Raw genomic sequence first — 25,306 nt, 5'->3', positions numbered from 1 at the left:
AAGTGATGTGTGATTCTACTTGCATTCATTTGCTTTCCTTGAAAATCTCTTACATCAGTGATGGGCAAACTCTTTAAAGAGGGGTCAAAGGAAGGGAAATGCTCGTCTGTCAGTCTGTTTCTAAGGCAACTCTTTCAAAGTTTCATTGTACTGTATCCTACTCATTGTATTCGTCAGATTAGGAAGAATGTCCTGAAGCCAGATAGAACGTTTCAGGGGGTCACAGTTTGCCCATTACTGTCTTAGTGCTTTACTGGCAGAGCATAGGCAACCCTTATGGACATGATGGGTCCAAGGTGGTTCCAGGGACTGAGTCTGAGGTTCCAGTGGAAGGGGATGTAGTAAGTAGCCTGGCCAGGGCAGGGGAGGGGAGGGAGCAAGGTTTGGAACTGGTGTCTGACAAGATGAATTTGATGCCATCTCAGAGAAATGTATCGCCAAAAGGTCAGCTAGCCCTTGGATGTTCTTTTGGGGTTGTAGCAACTCATTCTATGGAGTTGTGATCTGTATTGTTGGTGAAGGGAGCACTAGTCACAAATCCCCTTGGATTGGGGTCCTGAGTGGGAAGCTTTAGATGCTAAACTCTGGCCTCTAACAAATAACGTTATAAGGGGATGAACTGTGAAGGTTTGATTCTGAGGGGAGCCCAGAAGTCCCAGAGCTGAGCTTGGACTTAAAGGGACAATGCCTGTTTCTAGTCCTTCCTTCCTTTGTGGCTGTTGTAACCAGGGAAGGATTGATTGCCCCCTCTGAAACCCATCTAGTAATGGCTAAACCTTGGGGGGGGGGTGCAGGGAGAGGATCAGTGCATTGTAATGAACTGGGTGACCTTAGGCAAGCTACTGGGCCTCTCATCCTCTAGTGAGGGAGGGCGACTCAGGCATCTGAGATCCTTTCAAAACCTGTGACTCATCAGAGTACTGAAATAGAGCCATCATTTCCTTGCTTTGGTGCTCCTCAGCTTAGGGAGCTTAGGGCTGAGGCAGTCCCATCAGCCAGCATTATTAAGTGCCTGCTAAAGGTGAAGAGTGGCAGCTGGCCTCTGAGCTCTAGGATGGAGAAGTTTGTAGAGCAGGAGCATCGATTCATTCACCAAGACAACTTCAAACCTTTTTAGCAGTACTTTAAAGGGTGTAGCGTATGGGAAACTTTGTAAATCTTATCTGTAAAAGAACAGTTTTTAAATTAAGGAGGCTGCAGTGCTTGTTATGTACTTAAGGTAGAGAGCTTCCTTGAGAATTAGGTGTACATAGGTTTATTCTGGCAGTAGAGAATACAATCTTTGGTTCGAGATTGTGACCATATTACTTGACTTTTTCTCACCATATCTTAAAAAAAGTAAATGTCATTGTTATGTCATTTTATATCACCTAAATTATTTTTCAAATTTTACAAGCATTATCTGTTATCCCAATAAAACAAAAAAAAATATAAAGTTCTCACACTATGTTAGCAAAGCAAATTCCCACATTGCCCATTACATTACCAAAAATTTCCCTTGTTATTCCTCTTTTCCCCTTCTCAGAGATCCATCTCAGATGACTGGAATTTTTTTTAAAGGGGGAAAAAAGAGCTAATAAAATAATTAGCAAAACCAGTTAATATTTTTAAAATTAAAAAATATATATATATACCTTCCCATACTCCTGGACCACTCAAGCCCTTTGCAAAGGAGTAAAAGAAAGTATCTCTTTGTGATCATATTTGTTTTGTTTTATAATTTTGCATCATTTGCTGTGTTTAAGTTTTGTTAAGTGTTAATAACTTTGGTATTTTTGTTGTCAGAGTTTCTCCCAGTATTCCCCATCCTGGAGCTCAGCTCCCACTCTTCATCTTTAGTAGGTACTTAATGTCAACTTGGAATCTAGAAGCCCCCAAACTTGTAGCCTAGAAAGATTTAATGAACCTCAGTTTACTTAGCTTAAAGGTGACAGCCTCAGGCTTGATGCCATCACATGAGAGTTCCTCCCTGAGGAAAGGGAAGGGCCAAGCCTAAGCCCAATGACTCTTCTTGTCTCCAGAAGCCTTTCTCAGTATATCATATCCTCCTTCTGAGGATCAAACCTTGGGACCTTCAGCATACTAGACACGCTGCCTACTGCGCCAAAGAGTAGCTAAGTAAGCTGGGGTTCATTAAATCTTTCGAGGACACAAGTTTGGGGGCTTCTAGATTCCACGTCGACATTAATAATACTGGGTGATGGACTGGCTCGGTTTCCCATAATTGACAAGTGTGTATCTCATAGGACAAATACTTTTTTAAGAATTCATAGACATTTTCCCAATTACATGTAATAGTCATTTTCACCATACATTGAAATTACCAGGTCCAAATCGTCTCCCTCCCTTCCTGCTCTTCTCCGGGAGGTGGTCAGCTGTTTGATCTGGGCGATGTGGGTGTCGTTGTTGTAAGAGAACCACCATCTAAGGCAAACCCGAAATGAACTGATGTGAAAAACAGCATGCTTTGATTTGCATTCTGAGTCCAGCAGTTCTTTCTCCGGAGGTGGGGAGCATCTGACAAGTCACTTTTTAGGGGGAAGAAAACAATCCACAAGACCATCAATACATGGCGGTTCCCAGGGAGGGGTGGTTTGGCTAATGCTGATGGGGTCTTTCGGAGTCAGCGTGACAGAGCAGCAGTGCTCCTGGGGCTGCCCAGAGCCTTGGTTGGTGGCTCCAACTGACTCCATTTTGAGGAAGAGCAGCTCGTGTAGTAAGTCATTAACTAGGGGCCGGAGGTGTGGCTCGGGAGGGAAGGCCAGTGTGGATAAGGAAGGAGCCCTTTGGGCGCCGGATGCCACTTTACCCTCATCCACTCTGTTTGCCCCCTGCGGGTGGGGAAATAAAATTGCCATGTAAATGAGATGTTAATGATATGTTAAACACCCCGGGCAGCTTTGGGTTACTTTTGCTCTTTTCTGAAAGTGGAGCATTGTTAGAACCTAGTCCTGTGTGACTGGGAAACGGACCCCCTGTCCTTGCTGCCCAGAGACTCCAACCGAGGGCCTAGGTTAGGGCTAAGGATTGGGGTGAGGAGTTCTCTCCTCCGTGTGCCTTACATGAAGGGAGCCCCATTCTACCACCCAGCTCTTGTTTCTGTATTCTTTGGGTGCATTTACTTGGCAGGGGGGTGGCTTAGGCCACAGCAGGGGGTCTTCTCCTGACTTCTTTGAGGCCCTACTTGTTCCTTGTTGTTTCTGGTGGTTTTTTCTGTTTACATTCTTGTAGTCATCATATGTATTGCTTTCTGCCCCCTGCCTGCATCATCTTCCTTGTTGTGTATAGCCCAGTAAACGCCATTACACTCATGCACCACAGTTTCTTCAGCCATTCCCCAATCCAAGGGCATCTCCTTTGTTTCTGGTTCTTTGCTACCACTCTTAGAAGTATTTTGGTGGCTCTGAGGGGCTTTCTTCTGACCAGGGGCCCAATGCCTGGTAGTGGAATCCCTGAGGCATGGAAGTCTCATTTATTTGAGTTTTTCTCTTTAGCCCAAAGAAAATATGTGAAAAGGTAGATAATAAAATTGAACCTATGTTTTTATCTTTCTTACAGTTGAAGTCAGGAAAGTCTTAGACAAATTCTACAAGAGGAAAGAAATACAGAAATTGGGCACTGATTATGGCCTGGACGGTAAGACAGCCCCTTCTCCCCCAGCTGTTACCGGGATATGGAGTAAAGCCTTCTGCTTCCTGCTCTGTCTGGGGAGGAGGCCTGGAGCAGCCTATACAAGGAGGGGTTGAATAAGTGGCAGAGAATGGGGAGGTCACCTTCATACTCAGCCATGTGATCTACTGGCTTGTGTTAGTGGGTAGAGGCCTGGCTTTAGAACCAGGGCACTGGTGTGATCACAGCAAAGCACTCTGGGATTTTTGTGTTTTGTTTTTAAATTCAATTTGATCTTATTTGGAGCTCCAAATTTTCCTCTTCCCACCTCCTTCTCCCTGTCATTGAAAAAGCAAGGAAAACAAAACCTGTTATACACATGTACAGTCAAGCAAAACAAATTCCTGCATTTGGCTGACTCAAATTTAGGGGGTTTTGCACCTCAATTTCTTCTCCTATAAAAGGAGTGAGCCCTGGGCTACATGATTTCTAAGATCCCTTCCATTACTTACTTTATTTGATGCCATGAATTAGATAAACCAGGGGAAACATAAATAGGACTACATATCTACTACAAATTCTGATTTTTATAGAGTTGGCTAGGACCAAGATAATTTCAGAAAAATTGGATGTTCTAGGAAAAGTTATCCCTTGTTAGGATGTTTTGAGAGGGGAGTGACTGAGAACCTCGTCTGCTTAATAATTATAGGACTCAAGATGCTCAGTATCGTTTTTCTTCCCATATAAATGCATTGATTTAGAATCTATTAAAATGTGACCAGAATTATAGTAAAGGCTCATAATATCATTAGTATCATTCATTTTTATGTCCTTTTCAAAAAATTCATTTATAAAATTGGTATTTGCTTTTTAAGTAGTGTTATGTAAAATGGGGTTGTCACTGTTTTCTGCTCAAGCCTAGTTTGTAAGATCATCTCCACCCTCTAATCTGGCCGTATCTTATTTGCATTTGGGGAGTAATTCTGGAGTAATTTTCCAGTTTCCTTTTTCTATCACGGAGCATCCTTTGTTTAGCTGCAGGTATGAGATGACTCAGGTGGCTTCAGATTTTTATTGTTTAAGAAACTTAGCACAGATGAAATTGTCTAGGGATGAAGGTGCTTCCTCTTGTTGTATATGTAAAGGTCTCTTCTCTGCTTTGGTTTCTATGTTTCACAGCCCGGCTCTTCCACCAAGCTTTCATCAGTTTTAGAAATTATATCTTGCAATCGCAGTCCTTGGACGTAGACATTCACATCACCCTGAATGATATCTGCTTCAGTGCAGGCAAGTGGATGGAGTTGGGGGGGAGAGGGGGAAGGAGTGTTAGTTCTGCACAGAGCTGACCTTTTACTCTTCTTATTCTCCCCCTTCCTCTTGCTTCTTAGATATTTTTCTCCCAAGAGTTCTGTTTGTTTTAGATTAGGTGGAAATAACTTCCTTGGGAAATGGTTCAGTACTTTAGTTGGTGGGTTAGAATTTAGACTTATGAGTCCTAGAGATTTGAAAAATTCTCAACTTGGAGGACAGCCCCATCATATCTTATATAAAATTAGGAATTTGGAGATAGGACAACCTTTGGGGTAACCTGTGTCTATGAGCCCTGTTTCCTCCCTGTCTCCCAGTATATGAGAAAAGCCAGATCATCTTTGGGTAGTACATAGGCCAGACTTGAATCTCAGGGCAGTAGGTTCTTAAGAGGGGAATTAATTTGTCTTTATGACAGAAGCTTCCTGCTAATTTGTAGAGTCTTGGGTAAACTTGCCTTTATTTGCATTAACATTTTTAGTTAGATAAACTTAGATTTTCTCTGACAGTGTTTATCTCCCTAATAATTTAAGACTATAATTTTGGGGGCAGCTGGGTAGCTCAGTGGATTGAGAGTCAGGCCTAGAGACGGGAGGTCCTGGGTTCAAATCTGACCTCAGCCACTTCCCAGCTGTGTGACCCTGGGCAAGTCACTTGACCCCCATTGCCCACCCTTACCACTCTTCTGCCTAGGAGCCGATACACAGAAGTTAAGGGTTTAAAAAAAAAAGACTCTATAATTTTACTTTTATACCTTTAAGTCTGTCTCTTGGTTTCTGTACCCAAGAGGATACATTGGACAAATACCAGCCTGAGAAGAAACAACACCAGACCCCAAGAAAGGGTCTGAGGAGCCCATTGTCCTTTACATCCTTAAGACTTTCCCCAACTAGAACAGTCAGGATCAACCTTTCAGTCAACCCTTGCTTCCTTGAAGTAAACACAGATTGCATTTGCTGACCTCATGTCTTGTCCTACAGCTCACGTTGATGATCTCTTCCCATTTTTCATGAGACATGCAAAGCAGATGTTCCCTATGTTGGCCTGTAAAGATGATCTCCGAAAAATCAGCGACTTACGGCTTCCACCCAACTGGTTGGTTGTTTCCTATGCTTTTCAGAAATGTTGAATTTCTAGTCCTAGTAGGTCAACTGGTGTCATGGGCTTGAGAGTCACAAATTAGTAATTATCTCACAAAAAATCACAAACCTATAAGAAGAACCAATCTGTAGAATTTATAAGAATGCTTAAGCATTGGAAACTTATTCTAAGAGGAAGTCTAATATGTTCTGTTCAGTTCAAAAGCTGATTTCTGGGGCAACTAGGTGGCTCAGTGGATAGAGAGCCAGGCCTGGATTTGAGATGACCTGAGTTCAAATCTGAACTTAGACACTTCCTAGTTGTGTGACCCTGGGCAAGTCACTTGGTCCCTGTTTGCCTAGCCCTTGCCCTTCTGTCCTACAGTTTATTACTAGGACAGAAAGTAAGGCTTTAAACTAACACTCTCTTTTTCTCTCTCAAACCTTTTAGCCTATGTTCTAGGTGTTGGGAATACAAAAATGAACTAATACATCCTGAAGCAGCATAGAATGAATTGGGGAAGGAGTGGACATATATTTATCATTGGCTATGTGGCAACCATTGCTCTAAGCACTGGGCATACGGTGGGAAGGAGAGACAGTTTCTGCTCTCCAGGAGCTCACAGTCTAATGCTGGGGAAAGACAGTCCTTATAGGAAGAAATGGATGCAGGACCAGTGACAGTCAAGGCTGCTATGGCCCTGTGGTCTCCCATCTTCCTAGCCAGGTGTAGTTGGTGACTCAGGATGAGTGGCCGGGTCCACTGCAGAGCTCCATGGGCTGAAGAGACCTAGGCCTTGACTGGGGAGTAGAGCAGGCACTCTTCTCCAGGGAAAGGGTCCCCAGGGTCTGACTTGCTTTGTGTTCTCCCAGATAATGTACTGGAGGAGATGATCAGATAATACAATGTTCTGTTACGGGGTGATCCTTGCAAAGGAGAGTTCTAAGCAAAACAGCCTGAGAAACTCGGGTCTTTTTGCCTGTGTTCCTCCCCTCCTTCTCCCCCCACCCAACAGGCTGTAAGGTCCATTGAGGGAGGGGGCTGTGTCTTCTCCAAATTGGATTGTCTCTGCAGTACCCAGGGCTACAATTCTTCTGTAGTTCTGCGAAGTGCTACGTAGCCCTGGTAGATTAAAGAGAAATTCTATCAGGTAGAGGTGGTGAGGGAAGAGGTGATGAGGAAATAAAGAATTGATAAAGGAGGGAACTGCAGATCTGGGCCTTTTAAGAAATAGAGGTGACAGGAAAGCCTGAACCCCATGGGGAACAGGAACAATAATTGCAAAGGCATGGCACAGGGGACAGCAGAATGAGTTCAGGGGACCCGTGTGCACAGCCTTGTTTAGCTGGCTCAGAGGCGAGCCCCTCTGGCAGCCCAGGAGCAGTGTGTGAAGGCCCTAAACTGGAAGTCTAGGATGGATACAAACTGCCCTCTGTGGTCATTGTACATGCAGAGAGAGAGAGAATGAATCTGCTTGTTGTCATCTCCCCTGTTGGAGTATAAGCTCCTTGGGGGCGAGGATTTTTTTGTTTTTGTATTTTTGTATCTTTAGCACCTCAGTCAGTGATTGTTTACTGGCTAGTTGGTGACTTGGGTTTTATTGCTTAGAAGCCAGAAGGATAAACCTCCTTTTGTTACAACTGGTGCTTGCATGATTATGACAATCTCATTTTCCAAAGAAGCCACTTGGGAAACGTTCAGAGCCCTCACCCTCACTCGGAGAATTTTCCCAGGTCACAGTCTTGGTTGCCACCCTGGGGTTGAAAGTTGCTGCAATCCAGCAGCTTTCCTTCCTTCTTTTTTAGGTATCCAGAAGCCAGATCACTCCGGCGGAAGATCGTGTTCCATGCTGGCCCTACCAATAGTGGGAAGACTTATCATGCTATCCAGAGATACTTGGCTGCCAAATCTGGAGTTTATTGTGGCCCTTTAAAACTGCTGGCTCATGAGATCTTCGAAAAGAGTAATGATGCTGTCAGTATGTTAGCAGCTCTTCCCCTCCCTTCTCGTCAGAGAGATACTTGGGGGGGGGGTTTCCTTGGGCAAGTCCAGGGGGTGCCATTGGCAGTTTGTAAAAGGAGGAGCCCCTTCTGCAACCTGCTTTTATTAAGTGATCATTGCCTTAGTTGGATGAACTGACTATTGATGTATTTATGGTCCTTTCTTCCATCACTCATATTGTTCTTGTCTTTCTCGGGAAACGTTTTGCAGTTTGAAAATAATCAGATGAGCCCCAGAATTCTTTTTCTTTTTTTCCCTCCTTACTATATAGTTCTTAGGGGAGTTGAGTTAGTCAGAGATAGCTTTTAATGTGCATCCTGGGCATTTGAGAGTTTAGCCCTTTGAATTCTGTCCCAGGGTTTATGAGATAGTTTTCAGCTTGGGGGAAGCTACATTTTCATTGGAAATCCATTCTAAGCTCTCCCTGGTCCTGCCAGTGTTTTAACAACTGTATGATGTTAATTTTAGGGTAAATCTAACCACATTAGAGAAAAATCTTTATATGTTTAATGATTTTTTTAAAAATGGCATTTTTAAGGCAAAAAAAATTTTTTTTTTTTTAATTCTCATAGCGTGTGTTATGTGACTTGGTAACGGGGGAAGAACGGGTGATTGCAGACCCTAATGGAAAACCAGCTGCCCATGTCGCTTGTACTGTTGAGATGTGCAGCGTCACAGCCCCTTGTACGTATGAGTGAATCTGTCTTCCTGAGATCCTCTTGAATCTAGCATTAGGTTTCTGTAGTTGATATAGGGATTGGGGCTCAGTAAATTGGAAGGAGCTCTGCATTCGGCCTCTGAGCTCGGAGAGCAGAGTCTTGGGCCCTGGCACATGCTTGTCCTGTGACTGCACCGCCAGCCTCCCTTTACATCGTGGGGAGAACAAACCTACCACTGGATTGCTCTGAGGAGAGCGCTTTGGAATCCTTAAAGTGCCCCAAAGCTAGACAGAGGTCAGCTCTTTTATTAAAGAAAGAAGGTATTTCTGGTGAGACTGCCCAGGGTAGGAGCTTGAGGGAAGTGCACCTGTTTGGAAGCCTGCCCGCTTGGAGGAAGAGGACGTGAGCAGTGGGCAGTGGGCCAGGGAGCATGGACAGTGCCTCCAAGCCCACTTGGATGAGTGGGAGAAGTTGGTGCTGGGGAAGGGGGGGAGGGTGCAGTTCTAGGCAGGGCTCCCTCCTTGGTGTGCTCCGAAAGCAGCACTGCCCACCTGGGCTGGAGGCACACAGGCCTCATCTCAGGAGGGATCCCAGGGGGCCAGCCACTGGCCTGGTGCTAGTTAGGGGTGGCCCTGAGTCACCCCATTTTATTTGTCTCTCATCCTGGAGACAGCAGAGAATGACCTTGCTGGAAACTTCATATTGCTTTGAGTCCCTTAGGGATGAAACAACTATACCCTCCCCCAAAAGGAGAGAAATGGAGGGAGAAAGGTGTCCCCCCCCCCCCCAGTGATGAGAAAAGTAGGGTGCTTGCTGAAGGCTTCCCGGGCTAAAGGAGCAGGGGTGATTGGGGTGGGGGCACTTTGGCTTTGGGAGATTGTCCTGGGGATGCGATGCTGTGTCTCAGGCCCTGCTGCACGCTGACCTCCGGCTTCTTGTTTTAAGATGAAGTGGCCGTCATCGATGAAATCCAGATGATTAAAGACCCCGCTAGAGGATGGGCCTGGACCAGAGCGCTCCTGGGTTGGTATTTCATCGCCCTCCCCTTGTGTGGTGGCATTAGGGCTGGGCTGGGCTGAGGGCTTCCTGGGAGCCTGGAGGCTAACATTGACATTCTGGCCGTCCTTCCTCTGTCCCTTCCCAGGGCTCTGTGCGGAAGAAATCCATTTGTGTGGAGAGGCTGCTGCCATTGACATTGTAACGGAGCTGATGTACACCACCGGAGAGGAAGTGGAGGTATCTGGCCTGCTTCTGCCCTCGCGGCCCCAGAGGGGCCTGCCTGCCACCTTCACTTTGAGCATTGGGACGAGTTATAGGAGAGGCCCTACGGTGTAGTGGGTAGAGCCCCGTCTTTGTGCCCCCGGGCGAGGCTACCCTCTACGTCTCAGGGCCTCAGGGCAGGGCCAGAGCAGGTGTCCTCTGCCTCATTGCCATCCCTGCCTGCCAGCTCCTCCCTCTCCCTCACCCACAGAGCCAGGCCACATTCCTCTCATCTCAGCCCTGCTCTTCACTCCCATAGCCGCCATCCTTCTTCAGGCCTTCAGGCCTTCCTACCTCCTGACTCTTGTCCCTGTGCTCTCTCCTGGCTATTCTGTTGTGTGTATTCTATTCTGTATTCCTTGAGGGAAGCCAGGCCTAGCCATCCCTCTAGCATAAAGGACGGGCCCTGCTTAGCTTTCAGAGGCTTTGCAGTCACGGGCCAGGTTGGTGGGCGCTGAGGTGCTTTGTGTCCTCTTCTCCTTTCCTCTTCTTGGGGGCAGCTGGGCTCTTTTTGTCCTCGACTTCCACGAGCTTTTTGTTCCCAGCAGTGGGATCTCTGGGTCAGAAGGCGGGGTGGGCATTGTTTTTATCTTTAGCCTGGTATCCTGCTGTTCTGTCTGTGGAGGGGTCCTCGCTAGTTTGCTGGGCACAGGGAAATGCTCAGAGCTGTTTTGATTTGCATTTCTCTTGTTTGGGGTTTGGGTGGAGGTGAGGAGAAGGAAATGAGAGTTGGTGCTTCATTTTTCCCATTCTGCCTCTTGTGTGTCCCTCCCAGCTCTGGGACACAGGCTATTGCTGCTCAGCCAACTGCTCCTTCTCCCTAGGCTCTGATGTGGCCTTTTCTTGGACATGAGCTGTGGTCAGAGAAGCCACCCAATTTCTGGCTCTAACTGCTTTCTCACCCAAAAAATGGGGATAAGGAAGCCTATGTTAGCTAAAGAAAGAACCGATGTGAGAGGGCTTTGAAAACAAGTTTAAATGGCACTACATAAAATTAGATAATTATTGTTTCGAACCCAAGCAAAACCAAGTTAGGAAAATTAATTCGATGCCAAAAACTAGGATATATTCTCAAAGCAAATGTTAAAACGTTACTTAGGGACTCTGATCTGCTTTGGCTGATCTTTGGCCCTCCTTGTGAATAAGACTGCCAAATATTGAGTTCGTGGAGGAACCAAACCCTGCCCTCACTCCCTGATCCCGAGGGGTTGTCGAGCCTGCAAGAGGGGTGACGCTTGGGCCGTAGAATAGGAGGGCAGGTGTGCAGCCCTCAGACTCAAGGGAGGGAGCCTCTCGCCTTCCTGTTGGTATAGAGGGGAGAGTGGGAGAGACTGAGGGAACCAACCCTGGCCCGATTGCATGTCCTGGTCCTCCTAAACTCATACAACCACGAGCCACACTCCAGGTGGACTGACTCTTCTGGCCACAGGTCCCGGGGCCTGTCACTTGGTCCCTGGCTCTTGGCTTCTGCTGGCTGGAAAAGAGCATGGCATGGTGCTGCTTTAATTTTTGCCCTCAGTGCCTTCATTTTTTAATGTTACTCAAGCAAACTGTGTATCTTGTATTCCAAACAGGTTTCTAAATTTCCTCTTAATACTTGACAGAAAAGGAGAAAGTGTCAAGTTTCTAGGGCAGTTACATAGCAAAGGCAAAGGGAAGCGGCAGGGCGGGAGGAAACACAGACCAGTTTGGTGTCTTGAAAGAGCCTTATTAGCCAGAGAGCCAAGAGGCTGAGATTTCAGGTTTGCCTTACTGACTGAGGACAGTCATCCCATGGCCAGGGGCCTCTTTTCCCCTGTCTCTGATACCCTTCTAGCTCTAAGAGTCCGTGTTTCTGTTTTTCTTTGAATTGAGGGATTTGGTCCCAAAAAGAGGATTTGATCAGATTTGTTTCAAATCCAACATTATTTTAGGTTGACTAGATGAAAATAGTGGTACTAATACTTGGTGTTTTTGTTATTGTCATTAACTTCAGTTAACTTTGAGAAATATGAGCATTGGGGGCAGCGAGGTGGCTCAGTGCATAAAGAGTTGGGCTCAGAAGAGAGGTGGCAGGGTTAGGGTTCAAATCTGGCTTTAGACATTTCCGAGCAATGTGACCCTGGGCATCACTTAACCCTTATTGCCTAGCCGCCGCCACTCCTTTGTCTTGGAACCAATGCCCAGCATCGATTCTAAAATGGAAGTTGTAATGGTTTTTTAAAATTGCTTTATAATATGTCTTTATCCTAGGTTCGAAAGTATGAGAGGCTTACCCCCATCACTGTGCTGAATCGTGCTCTCGAGTCTTTAGATAATCTTCGGCCTGGGGACTGCATTGTCTGTTTTAGCAAGAATGACATTTACTCTGTGAGTCGTCAGATTGAGATCCGGGGATTGGAGTCGGCCGTTATCTATGGCAGTCTTCCCCCCGGTAAGGCTGTGAGATCCTGTCAGCGGGGCTGGGGGTGGGAGCCGAAGCTGTTGGCACATCCATGTGCTCCTTATTGATTATAGAAATGCTCTTAAAATACGGGATGGGTTTTCATCCGTCTGGTCTAAGGTGGTCTCTCAGATTCTTTTTACGTCCTTTGGCTTGGGGTCCCCAGAAGCAGGAGTAGAGAGAGCTTTGTGTAATGGGAGGACAGGAAGGCTTGTTTGGAAGGGAAGAAAGCCAGGGCTTTGGGCGGGTAGGGAAAGATCGAGGCCTGTGTGGGTTGTGAAGGTAAGGAGCTCATGTGTGTTTAGTCATGGGCACATCTGGGGGAAGCGGCAAGGGAAAGCTCTGAGGGAGGCGTCAGTGATCAGCGGGGTCGGATGCCCTGGCCTAATATAGTGTTGCATTGTCACTGTTGCTATTTTAGGGACAAAACTGGCCCAAGCAAAAAAGTTTAACGATCCTGATGATCCGTGCAAAATCCTGGTGGCTACTGACGCAATTGGCATGGGGTTGAATCTGTAAGTACTTGGCTTGGTCCTTTTTTAAGCTAACTGGCCTTAGGCGAGCCACTGCAGTGGGGTTCCTGCGGGAGGAGGCTTCTTGCCATGGACAACTGAGTTTATCTGGCTGGTTACTGACTGTAGGGTGGGCACAAGGAGAGTGGTAAATGCCTACTATTAAAGAACCAACCTCCCTGCCCATGGGCCAATCACCTCCCCTTATTTTCAGTCAGTTGGTTAGCATTTACTTATTGGGCCTCACCATCTTGAGGTATCTTGGGATACTGGTGCTCATCTGCCTCATGGGTGTGGGCTGAATGGGGTGTGCTTTGTGCAAATTTTCTCAGCGTATTCCTGAATTTAGAGGCTGCAAAATAACTTAATGATTGGCCTCAGCCTTGGCACCAAGAACCTTCCCAGGCTAGTTATTCACAGGATGCCTCTGGGAACGGAAGGAAAGGGAGAAACATCCCAGGGTTTCTCTTCTCATTCTGTCAATGATGGCTGCACCCTGAACTATTGAGATTTCTCTGTGATCCCTCTTGTTTGACTTTGTTGCAGGAGCATAAAAAGAATTATTTTTAACTCTCTCATAAAGCCCAGTATCAATGAGAAGGGAGAGAAAGAAATGGAGCCCATAAGCACCTCACAGGCTCTGCAGATCTCGGGCCGAGCTGGCAGATTCAGCTCCAAGTTTAAAGAAGGAGAGGTTACCACCATGTATCCGGAAGACTTGAAGCTGCTGAAGGAGATTTTGAATAAGCCTGTGGATCCCATAGAGGTAACTTAGCCCGAGCATGTGCCTGAAGCCCAACGAACGTTCAGATTCCCTCCAGCAGCGTCCAGGGTGTCAGAGAGCCTCTGGGCCTGGGAGATGGAGAGGCATAAGACCTGTTCACTTCAGCCTCTTGAGGGGGAGGGTCCTGTAGCCAGAGCCTAGGGACTTAAAATTGTGCCAGCAAGTCCTGCAGTAAGAAGATTAGGTCCTGGCCATCCTTCAGCTCTTTAGAGACAGACCAGGCGGGTCAGGTAGGAAAAAGTACCTTGGTCTGGAAACCTGGCATTCTCAGCTCTGCCCGTTCCAAGCTGTGTAACCCTGCTCATGCCTCAGTTTCCTTGTGTGTAAAATGATGTTGATGATACTTGGACTGCGTATCTCACAGGGTTATTAGAGAAAAGTATCTTTACACCCTCAGATTCTCTAGAAATGTGAGACTATGAGGCTGGAATGAATGAAGGTAGGAGAGAGAAAGAGGGAGATTGTGAAGAGTCCAGGAGCTACATGTATTAAACCGATACATTGAGAAGGGGCAGCATCCATCCTTGTCAGCATCTCTTATCTCCACCAGCTCGCTGGAGCTTTTGGGGATGGATTTGGGTGACCCTGAATCCTTGAGAGAACTTTGTGTCAGGGGGAAAGGATCAGTGAGATTTGCTGCTCTAAAGCTAGGATATTTGATAAAAATATATTTCAGAGGACATTGAGGTGGATAGAGAGCTAGACTAGAGACAGGAGGTTCAAATCTGGCCTCAGATACTTCCTAGCTATGTGACCCTGGGCAAGTCATTTAACCCCCATTGCCTAGCCCTCATCTCCTCCCTTGTGCCTTGGAACCAATACATAGTTTCAATTTGAAGATAGAAGGTAAGGTTTTTTTGATATTTTTTTTTAATGCCTATCAGGGATGAGAAGCCATTGAGTATCAGTAATGTGGAAAGTTCACTTGGTCAGGATACCTCATTTGAGCTCTTCCTTAGTGGTGATGGGTAAATAAGTCCTTGCAGTTATTTGTATGTGTATGGTATTTGTATGTGTATGGAAGTGCTTAGTAAAAGCTGCCCTAGAAATGCAAGCTTTACGTCCCTCTCAGCCTCCGGCTCCTTCTACACACCACTGCCCACACTGAGGCATGGGAGCGTGGATTCAGAGCTGCCAGTGAGCTTGGGGACCAGCCAGCCCAACCTTCTTACTTCTCTAGATGGGGGAACCAAGGCCCAGAGAAGAGAAAGGCACTTGGTGTGAGGAACAAAGCCAGAATTTGATGTAGGCTCCTCAGACTCCCAGCCCAGCGATCTTTCTGCTCCTTCTTGATTGACCATCTCAGACTCTCCCATTGACTTCCTTTTCCCCTTTTCTCCTACTTATCATCCTTCTTGGCCCTGTGGGTGAGGGCTAGAGCTAAAGAGGTTAGTCTTCAGGGCTGTGCTCGTTCTTTTCTTGACCCACGTCTCCTTTTCATTGCATTCATTAAAACAATTGTGCTTTCTTTGCATCCTCACTGTTATTTACTGGTCAGCCACGAAACTGCTCTTGAAAGTATTTTCTGGTGATCTGCTGGAGTGATAGAGGCCTTGGATATGTGGGAAGTGCCAGGAAACACTGCTGTCCTTTTAACTGCATCCTTCCTAGTGGAGATCCCTGGGATTAAAGTGATGCCATGTTGGGAGCCCTGTGGAGGCATAGTTTGGGCTCCAAATCAGATGTCTTGAGTTCATTTCTGCAAGTTTTTTAGGCGATTCTTGCTTTTATCCAGGAGAGGTCTGAGAACGTTTCTCACACTACTTGATTGAGTCATTAATTCTCTTTTTCACCTCCCTTAAAGGCGGCCGGCCTTCACCCTACTGCTGACCAGATTGAGATGTTCGCGTACCATCTCCCTGATACCACTCTCGCCAATCTTATTGTGAGTAGCAGCTACTTCTTCATCTTTCTTTGAGCTCTATCTCATGAAAAATGTTAAACGCGTAGCCCTTACTGATTCTCTTCCTGAGTGTGTCTGGAGTAGTTCAGTTTGTTTTAATTAATCTATAACTCTTTGTAGTGCTACAGCATTGGAGGTTCTGTTTTTCAACTATCACCTTAATTTGGTTTTTATCCCTTCACTTTGTCCCATGGGTCTTTGGGCCTTACTGTTGCCTCTTTTAGACTACTAGGGGGCAGAGAGCAGTCCTCTCTACAGCCCACACTGACTGGACCTTTGGACATGGACGGTAGTGAGGGCTTTGGGTGGGTCTGGCTGCTGTGTTGCTGTTGGGTCTGGGGCATGACATGGAACAACATCTTTTCCTGGTTTCATGTGTGTCTTCTCTTCTCAGGATATCTTTGTGGACTTCTCCCAAGTTGACGGGCAGTATTTTGTCTGTAACATGGATGATTTTAAGTTCTCAGCAGACCTCATCCAACATATCCCCCTGAGCCTCCGGGTGAGGTATGTGTTCTGCACGGCCCCCATCAACAAGAAGCAGCCATTTGTCTGCTCCTCCCTGTTACAGGTGAGCCTCCTTCCTCCCTTCTGCTGCTCAGCTCCCGGGGAGAGTTCATGTAGTCCTTGGCTCAGTGGGAGGATGGCCTAGAAAGGACACAGAGCAGGTGGTTAGTGAGTGTCTGTCTAGTCGGGCTGAGCTGAAATGGCAAAGTTCCCTTCTGGCTGGTCAGTGCTGGTGAGGGAGAGCAGCCACGGACGAGGATGGCCTTGGCTTGGGCAGAATGGTCCAGCAGGAGGAAGGCCACGGGCTCAGCCCCTTTACTTCTTGAGCTTTTGTCTTTGTGCTCCTAGTTTGCGAGGCAGTACAGTCGGAATGAGCCGCTGACGTTTGCCTGGCTGCGCCGCTATACCAGGTGGCCTTTACAACCACCAAAGAACATCAAGGACCTTGTGGAACTGGAAGCCATCCACGATGTGTTGGATCTATACCTGTGGCTAAGGTAAGTCGCTGTGGGCTCAGTGAGCATGCTGCCAGTTTGGGGCAAGTTGAAGAGCTTTTAAAACTCGACCCACTTCTGCTGGGCTTTAAGGGCAACCGAGTGATTTTTTTTTTTCACATCTCTCTTGGAGAAAGCCAATACAAGCATCCTCATGCCCATTTTATGTGAGGTCACTGAGGTTGAGTGACTGATCGAGGTGACATCAGGGCTAGGATCTGAACCGGAGAGGCCTGATTTTGTGTCCAGGACTCTCTCTGCTTGTGTGTCTGCACGGAGAGAAGACCTGGTCACACGATCAAAGATTTATTGCTGGAAAGGAAGCTGAGAAGTCCTCCAGACCAGCCTCCCTCCAGGGCCTCCTGTCAACCTGTGTGGTGCCCAGGGACCTAGCGAGTGGCATTTTAAGCAGAGTCCCTGACTGTGAGGGCAGTGAGACTAAAGCCTGACCACTGTGGCCTTAAGGGAAGAGGTGATAGCAAAATCAGGATGGCAGCCATCAAGGCCCCAGGGTGGTCTCAGGAGACAAAAGGCCAGAGTGTGTGTTGAAGGGAAGAGGAGTGTCCCTGCTTTCTTCTTAGATTTCCAAGCATTAGCCAGTGTCCCTGAACATCCCTTTAGATCTTAGCTTCCTCAATGTAAAATGAAGTTAAATTGTCAGCTCCTGGAGAGGAAAGAAATGCTTGCTGATTGAGGTCATGGTACTTGTGCTCTAGTCCTCATGGGGCTTTTGAGAAGAAGCCACTTTGTGCTCCTTAAAGTGCCAGGAAAACGTCTCTCCTTGTCCTGGTTTTTATAATCATCATTATTCCGCCAATGTGGCCTTTTGGTTGTCTCAAGAAAAGTCAGCACTTAGCACAAGTTGAGTGGAAGCTGTGGGGGCTTTTTGTTCTCAGTGATGGGAGCCACTGAGGCTGACGTGGTGTGCCCTGGGAACTTCTCTGGTTGGAAATCCTGGGTGCCCTTCTCCTGCCCCCCGTTAGGTGGCCAGTGGTTAGGCACAGAGTCGCCCTGGGCACAGGGCTTTCTGTAAGACAACTCACCTGGGTCCTTCTAGCAGAACAAACAGCCTAGGCTTGATTATTCTGGTGGAGCCAAGTGTCGGGGCCCCAGTGTGCTGCCTCTTTCCTTTCAGCTACCGCTTTGTGGACATGTTCCCCGATGCCGCCCTTGTCCGAGAGCTCCAGAGAGAACTTGACGGCATCATCCAGAAGGGCGTGCACAGCATCACCAGGCTGATTCGCATGTCTGAGTCCCAGCGGATGTTGAACTTAGACAGTTCCCCAGCAGGGAAGCAGGGCCAGCTGTTGGGGGCTGCAAAGCTGTCCTCTCGAGAAGGGACGGGGACCAAAGCTGTGGAGGCTGCCATAATGGACTCTTTGGCTTCCAAGTCCCTCGCCTCAAAGCTGGTGCGACAGGGGCGGCTCACGCCTAGCATGCTGAAGCAGCTGAAGAAGGAGTGGCTAAAGCAGCAGTTGGTGGAGGACAAGTCCAGGGCAGAGAATGAGAACCAGTCCGAGGGGACGAGGAAGAAGAACAACCCTAACGCTGAGTAGATTTTTAGTCACCAAATAAAAAACAGTATCTGTTTGGAAAGCCTTATTCTGGTTCGCTTCTGATGCCGGCTGCTCTCCTCCTGCGTGGGGGCACCTGGCTGTGGACAGACCTGAGGCAGGCTGGGCGTTGGAGCGCCTGCTGGTGGCCTGGTTCACTCCATGTTGTCTTGGGTCGTGAAACCAGCCCCAAGTTTCCAGAATATGTGGGATGCGTGTCATCAGGCCTGTTTTAGAATGTTGTAGTTGTGACCGCAGTGGTTCTCCTGTCCCTCTGCAGCCTGCGAATCCCCCTGCGTGTCTCCGAATCCATCCCGTTCATCCTCTCTCATATAGCACATGGATGTTCCATTCTATTCATTAGACTTTGTCCACCTCTTTCCAACTGATGGACACCCCCTTAGTGTCCATTTTTTTGCTACTACAGAAATTGCTGCTATAAATATTTTTATACATAGAGATTGTATTCTTTTCTCTTTGGTCTTTTTTGGGTGTCACTGGGTCACAGTTTAGTGACTTGTGGGCCAGTCTGATGGGTGTGAGATAGAAGCTCAGAGTTGTAATTTGCATTTGTCTCATTTATTAGTGATTTAGAACATTTTCTCATACGGCTGTTGATAGCTTGGATTTTTTAATTTGAAAACTTCTGAAGCACTGTAGAAGATCCTTTAGAATTAATGAGCCACAGAGCTATATTAACTGGTCTGTCCATAAAACCACCCTTTATATTGATTATTTAAAAATCCATCTCCCGGACCTCTTCTCCCTCTCTTTTTTCAGTGTTTTCAGACTAAGCTTCGAATACTTGGGAATGAAATCCTGATGAACAATGTTGTATCTCTGGGGTACAGAGTTAGAGTCTGGGGTTCGAGTCGGACTTAACTCCTGGTTGGGGTTATCTGCTCCTCACGGCCATGGTCCACTCCCCTCCCTTTCTGGACCTCTTGCTGCCTTCTTTATGTCAGTGAGGACTCTGAGCTTGTCATCCTCCCTCCTGATTTCCTCTGAGCACTCCTCAGGTCCAGCTCCAGTGGAGGCAGTCCAGAGTTCACTGATAGGAGGAGGTTGACCTTTGCCTTCGGGGAGCCTTTGGAAGGGTGTGGTCCTCCCTGCTGCCCCAGCTTTGGACTGTAAAAGGAAGTTCTGCCTAGAACCGGACCAGCCCGCCCATCGGGGCCGCCCTGGCGGGGGAGGAGAAGAAAGAGTTCTTTCTGCCTCTCCAGGTTCCACACACCTTGTTTTAGAGGGGGAACAATGGGGAGAGCTGGGGGGACGCAGGGAAGAACGTGGCGTGGGGCCGAGACGGGAAGACTTCCGACCTGCCCAGCGAGGTAACCTTGAGCACAGCCTGCTCTTGTGCCTGAGGTTCGGGACGAAGCAGGGGAGGCCTCAGGCAACTCCTGGGTGTAGCCAGAAAAGGAGGAGCCGGAAGCAGCTTCCCTGCACCCTCCGAGGCAGGCCCGGCTGTGTCCCAGGTTGGGTCTTCATACTTTTACAAAGAAGCGTGCCGGTCTGTGGCGACGTCCGGGCCGAGTCAGCTTCCGTGGCTGCCGCCATCCAGAGATCTCTGCCTACACGCCCCATTGTGACGCCCCTCTGTGACGCCCCTCTGTGACGCCCCACTGTGACGCCCCACTGTGACACGTTATGTACGTGGATTTCATTCAAATTAAAACACTTTGTCCCTTTGTCCTGAGTCTCTTACTCGAGGTCGGCCTCCCCTCCGTTCTGTGCGGGGCGCCCTCGCGCTCTGCGAGGACAGAGTTCCGGGTGGGTTGGGCGCCTTCCCTTTGCCAGAGCTGCCAGGGACCTCGAGGTGCTCTCTGGGGAGCGGATGGTGGATCCAGCCCCACCGGGGCTGCCGGGCTGGAACGGAGCCTGTGATCCACGTGGGCCGGCCGGACGCCCCTGTGTTCGTGAGGAATGATGAAGCTTCTGGTCTGTTTTCCTGCATGTTTCTGCTCAGTTTCTGCTCAGAATTGCTCAGAACTGCAGCAAGAGGCCCAGGAGGGCAGGGCTGGCCGTGGGGCCTGTGGGGAGGCCTCCCGCCCTGTCCCCTTCCCAGAGCAGCCCTCGTGAAGGCAGAGGCACGTTGTGTACCCGAGAGGGGGTGAGGGGAGGCCACACGCCCAGAGCCATCCTGGCCTCCTTTAGGGCCGGCCCGCTGCCAGGTGGCCATCCTGTCTGGTGAGCGAGAGCCCGAGAGGCCCACGATGGGACCGATCCACAGAGGGTCTTTTAAGCCTGACCTGGCCTCGCCGAGGCTTGGGAGCGAAGGGCACAGGGGGAGCCGGCCAAGCTCAGGGCCTTCTTGTTTTCCTAAGCCTGCGGGAGCGAGCGAGGGCCCCGGCCGTCACTAAGCGCGGGCGGGCCAAAGCTCTGGCTCCCTTGGCTTTTCAGCAGACTTGTCTGTGCCCCCTATTCAGTAGCAAAGAAAATAAGTCTTGGAATTTAATATGTGTGTGCTTTATCAGATAAAAGGACTTAATACACCAGGGCGGCTGGGGAGCACTGGGGTTAGGGGTTGGTAGGATCTGGGTTCCAATCAGGCCTCGGACGCTTCGCCGTTGTGTGACTTGGGCAAGTCCCTTAACCCCCAGGGCCTAGCCCTGGCTGCTCTTCTGTCCTAGAACTGATGCTAAGAAGGGAAGTACACCAGAACTTCTTGTAACCTCATTGATTTGAAATCAATGCTAAAGAAATCAAAAAGGCCCTGTACCCCCTTGTTAAAGTTCTCGCACTCCCGGTTGGGGACCCTCATCGAGTCGGCGCCTCTCATTTTACAGGGCCAGAGATAGAAGGATGGAGTTGCATGAGGCACAGGAAAAAGAGTGGAGGATTGTAATTTAAACCCCGCAGAGCCCTCTGGCCAGTGCTTTAGTGTTACTTTTAAAAACATGGATCTCTCGGACATAAGGATCGTAGCATCACCTGCACTTACTGTGACAGTTTCTGTTCAGTGAACTCACATTGAAATGCTTTATTTGGGACATGTAGGACCATAGAGGTCACATCGTCCGACAAAAAAGATGTTCATGAGTTTAGCTTAGGTTATCTTGAATTTTTTTCTGTATTACATTAAAAAAAAGTTTTATTTCTGTCTTTTTCTTTTACATGACTTATATTTTGTGCTATTCTTTCCCCTTCCCCCTCTCAGAGAGCCATCCCTTGCAATAAAAATATTTTTAAGAGGAAAAAATTGAACCAACATTTCAAAAGTGTGACATCCTATATAATGTTCTATAGTTACTGACTCCTTAGCCGAGGATTATGTTTAGGGCCAAGTTTGATCCTTCATAATGTTACATTATTCTGTGTATTATAATTATAATACTACAACATGGTTCTTTACATTGTTGTCATTGTTCTGTAGTTTTTTCCTGACTGCTTATTTCATATTGCATCAGTCATTCCATAGAAATCTTTCAATGCTTTTCTGAATTCATCAATGTTCCTGAAATTTTTATTTTTCATGGATTTATGTTTGCTTTTTTAGCTTGAGGATTTGGGTGGAGTTGAGTTTGATGAACAGCACAGAAATGTATATGGCAGGCCACGGACGATGCATTTGATGTATGGACAGTTTATTGATTGACTTTCCAACATGTCTAACTGGAAACAAGCAAGACGGGAGCAATGTTGGCTGCTGGCTAAGCATTCATGAACAGCTTTTGGGCTAGGAATGGCCCTAGGAAGAGACACTGCCAAGAAGTCTTTGGAAACTTACTGAGATGAACATTTCTGCTTAATTTGATGCCTGTTGCCGTGGAGACACCATAGTAACTCCTGGGAAAACTCTGGAAGTTTCCGAGCAGTCATGGGAATTTACTTTTTTCCCTTCAGAAACAAGTGAGGTGCCGCCCAGTTTGGTTTATGGGATGGAGGCCATCCCCTCCCGGCGCCCGTAGAAGGGGACAAGGTAAGAATTCAAGACAGCTTTCCCTCAGGAAGGACTCCGGATGTTTTAGAGAAGTCCCGACCCGTCGCCTCATGTCTCGGGAAAGGATGGACAGAGGCATTGTCCGGCTGCGCAGCGGTGCCTGGCGCTTTTTCTGGACAGACATTCGCACGCCCCAGGGCTTGCCAAGCACTTTACACCCAGTCTCGTGACGCTGGAAAGGAGGCAGGGACGACGACAGACCGTCCATTTTACGGAGGAGAAAGCTGAGACTCGGAGGTGGAGTTATTTGTTTGTGGGCTTGCACCTACTGTGTGCTGAGGTGGGATTTGGACCCAGGGTTCCCCAATTCCAGGGCTCCCCAGTTCCACGCCCCACCCTGAATAAGGCACTTCTAAATAGTGTGAAGTGACTCCGTCTGACCTGAGTGGCTCTCAGCTCATTTCAGGGCCTAGACACAGATTTCCTGGTGAGGCAGAGTGGTGGGGAAATGACCCCAGGCGTGGGGAACTCGGGGCACTGGGAATGGCGCGGGATTCACGGGCTTTGGAGTCTGGAGACAGGACTCTGCATTCGATGTTAGGTCTCGCCTTTTCCGACTCTCCGCTTCCTCAGCTTTAAAATGAGGGGATTCATAGACTTCTTTGGGGCTCTCAGAAATCAGTGAAGAGAATTTCAGAGAAACCTGGGAAGACTGGGAGGAACGGATGCAGAGTGAAGTGAGCGGAACCAGAACAGTTTACCCGGTACCAGCAACCTTGGGAATGTGCCACTTGGCAAGACTTGGGAACTCTGGTGGACAGAACCATTCTTCTAGGGCACTGACGACCAGATACGCTGCCCGTTAGAAGAGAGAAGGGAAGGCTGTTTTAAAGCTTTTTTCTTTTCTTTTTTTTGCAATGTCCAATGCGGGAATATATTTTGCTTTGCTATATGTGTTCGTAACAAGTCATTTTTTCTTTCTCAGTGATCGAGGTGCAAGGGACAAGCATCCATCCTTGCTGATTTTAAAATGACTCAATTTAATTAAAAAAAAATAAACTCTAAGGTCCTTTCCCATCCTAAATCTTCTCACTGGAACCAACCTAGCAGCAGTTAGCAGCCGGGGGTACAGCGAGTTCCTTAGGAAGGTAGTTCAAATCCAGCCTTAGACCATTCCTGACTATGAAATCTGGGGAAGTCAGAACTGCTGCCTCCGTGTCCTGAACTGTAAAATGGGGAAAATAACAGCTTCTACTTCCCAGGACTGTAGTGAGGATCAGATGAGATGTGAGAAATGACCAGGGCAGTCATCGTTAGCAGTGAGATTTGAACCCATGTTCTCCGAGTTCAGAAGAAATGGCCTTTGCTATCTACCACAGTACTGCCCTTCTCTTGGGGAAGACCCCAGGTATGGTATTTATCCAAAGAGAATGAGGTACCCGTGGATGAGGGAAGCCTTCCTGTAGGAGGTGGCGTTTAAAGGGGTAAAAGGGAGGGACGGAGGGCCTTCCGGAAATGGGTGCCTGGACCGAGGTAGGGAGCGTTAGAGGCCTCTCGGAGCCATACGGGAAGTTTGTATTCTGCTACAATTTGTCTTTGATTTTTAGGAAAAGGACCTGTTGGACAGTCGGGTAAAAATCTCAGAATGAGGTTTTTAAATGCGTAAAATAAATACACACACAGTATAGAATGTCAAAAAAAGCCAATTATATCGAAATGGCCACTAAGGAATTTTTCAAAACAAGCCCACAGACCTGGGGCAAGAACCCCGCCTGCCCTAGCGAAGGGCTCCATTTTTGTCTGTGGCCCCAGTTGGGTACCCAGCAGGTCCTCGGGGCTGCCTGGATTCTGTCATGGTGAGGAAGGAGTAGTCAGAGGTCTTGAGATCAAATCCCACCCCTGACCCTGGTGGCTGAACCATTTGGAGCTCATCCCCCCAAAGGGGGTTCATCCAAGAAGCACCCATCCTCTCCCCCTGACCGGTGGTGATGGGGCAGCCTTGTTGGGGCTCCCGGCGGCTGGTTCCTGAAGAGACCCTGGCAGAGCCCATGAGGCTGAGCTCGGGAGAGCTGCTGGGGCAGCAGGCAGGGTGAGGTCTGGGTGCCCCCAAGCCAAGAGAGAAGGGGAGTGGGTGACCCCCACCCTGCAAGGCAGGACTGTATTTGGTAAAGATTTTAGAAGTTGGGTTGCCCCGTGGGGAGAGCAGCACCAGGCCTGGTAGCCCAGGAGAACCTGTATTCAAACCCACCCTCAGACGCTTCCCACTTGGGCAAGTCACTTGCCACCCTTGCCCCGCCTGGACCCCTTTTCTGCCCTGGAACCACTCCGTAGCCTTGTCTCAGTGTCAGAAGGGAAAGGACTAAAAAAGGGGGCCCTGGCAAGCCCCGGGCCCGCGGGGCCAGAAGTGAGAGTCTGAGAAGAAAGATTTAGGGAGCAGGTCAGCCTTGAAGACCTTGTGAAGAAACCAGCATCTGGCCAGGCGGGAGCCCTGAGGCCTCGGGCCGAGGCCGCCTTGTCAGGGTTTCCAGGCTCTTCTCAGAGGCTCTGCTTCTGGCTAATGGGGAGTCTCTTCTGAGAAGGAGCCAGCGGGAGGGGAGGCCCGAGAAGTCAGGATCGCCCAGAGCCACTGTCAGATCCAGCACCTGCCTCCGAGATCTCCAGAGGCCAGAGATGGCATGGAGGGGCCCCAAGGCCCAGGGACATTCAGGAGCTCACAACAGCACTAAGCCTTCTGGGACACCCTGTGCTACCTCACCCGAGCCTCATGAAGAAGCCTGTTAGCCCCATTTTAGAGCTAGGAAGAGGAGGCTCACAGTGGAGCTATGTCTGAGGTAGGACATGAGCCTGGGGCTGCCCTGTGTTTGCTGCTGCAATGGAGAGACTCCTGGGGGGGTGGGGGTGGTAAAAAATAAGGTTTCTTTTACGTTGGCCAACCATTGGCTATGGGAAGAAAGGTCTAATGAGATGTCCTCTAGTACAGCCTCTTTCTGTCTGTCTCCCTTCCTCTGTCTGTCTTTCTCAATCTGTCTCTTCTTCCCTCTCTCTCTTCTTTGTCTCTTTTCCTCCCTGTCTCCCTCCTCCTCCTCTTCCCCTCTCTTTCTCTGTGTCTTTCTGTCGTCTTCTCCCCTTTCTCTGTCTTTGTCTCTCCCTCCCTTCTTCCCTCTGCCTGTGTTTCTCTCTCTCTCTCTCTCTCTCTCTCTCTCTCTCTCTCTCTCGCTCGCTCTCTCTCGCTCTCTCTTCCTCCTCCTCCTTTTCTTCTCTGTGATTTTCTGGCTCTTTCTCCTTCCCTCCTCTTCCTCTGTGACTTTCTCCCCCCCCCCCCCACTGTCTCTCT

The 25,306-nt window shown here is 48.3% G+C and overlaps 2 protein-coding genes across 2 annotated transcripts in view; both read left to right on the top strand.

Moving 5' to 3' along the window:
• The window catches only part of SUPV3L1 (Suv3 like RNA helicase), a 28,003-nt gene extending 9,865 nt beyond the window's left edge, over positions 1–18,138 (top strand). The window contains exons 2-15 of the mRNA XM_044662934.1: positions 3,559–3,636; positions 4,789–4,896; positions 5,898–6,012; positions 7,803–7,971; positions 8,571–8,682; positions 9,603–9,680; positions 9,802–9,893; positions 12,150–12,330; positions 12,761–12,854; positions 13,398–13,617; positions 15,440–15,520; positions 15,933–16,109; positions 16,394–16,542; positions 17,675–18,138. Of these exons, the coding sequence (XP_044518869.1) occupies positions 3,559–3,636; positions 4,789–4,896; positions 5,898–6,012; positions 7,803–7,971; positions 8,571–8,682; positions 9,603–9,680; positions 9,802–9,893; positions 12,150–12,330; positions 12,761–12,854; positions 13,398–13,617; positions 15,440–15,520; positions 15,933–16,109; positions 16,394–16,542; positions 17,675–18,095 (2,075 nt within the window). The 3' untranslated portion in view covers positions 18,096–18,138. The remainder of the gene's footprint in view (positions 1–3,558; positions 3,637–4,788; positions 4,897–5,897; positions 6,013–7,802; positions 7,972–8,570; positions 8,683–9,602; positions 9,681–9,801; positions 9,894–12,149; positions 12,331–12,760; positions 12,855–13,397; positions 13,618–15,439; positions 15,521–15,932; positions 16,110–16,393; positions 16,543–17,674) is intronic.
• Positions 18,139–23,960: 5,822 nt separating this feature from the next.
• LOC123234410 (hexokinase HKDC1-like) overlaps positions 23,961–25,306 on the top strand; it is a 52,242-nt gene continuing 50,896 nt past the window's right edge. The window contains exon 1 of the mRNA XM_044660313.1: positions 23,961–24,056. Coding sequence (XP_044516248.1) covers positions 23,961–24,056 — 96 coding nt within the window. The remainder of the gene's footprint in view (positions 24,057–25,306) is intronic.

Source organism: Gracilinanus agilis, chromosome 2 (assembly GCF_016433145.1).
Source record: "Gracilinanus agilis isolate LMUSP501 chromosome 2, AgileGrace, whole genome shotgun sequence".
Classification (NCBI taxonomy): Eukaryota; Metazoa; Chordata; class Mammalia; order Didelphimorphia; family Didelphidae; genus Gracilinanus; species Gracilinanus agilis.
Note: the sequence above shows the minus strand (reverse complement) of the source record. Positions and strands in the feature narration are given on the sequence as shown.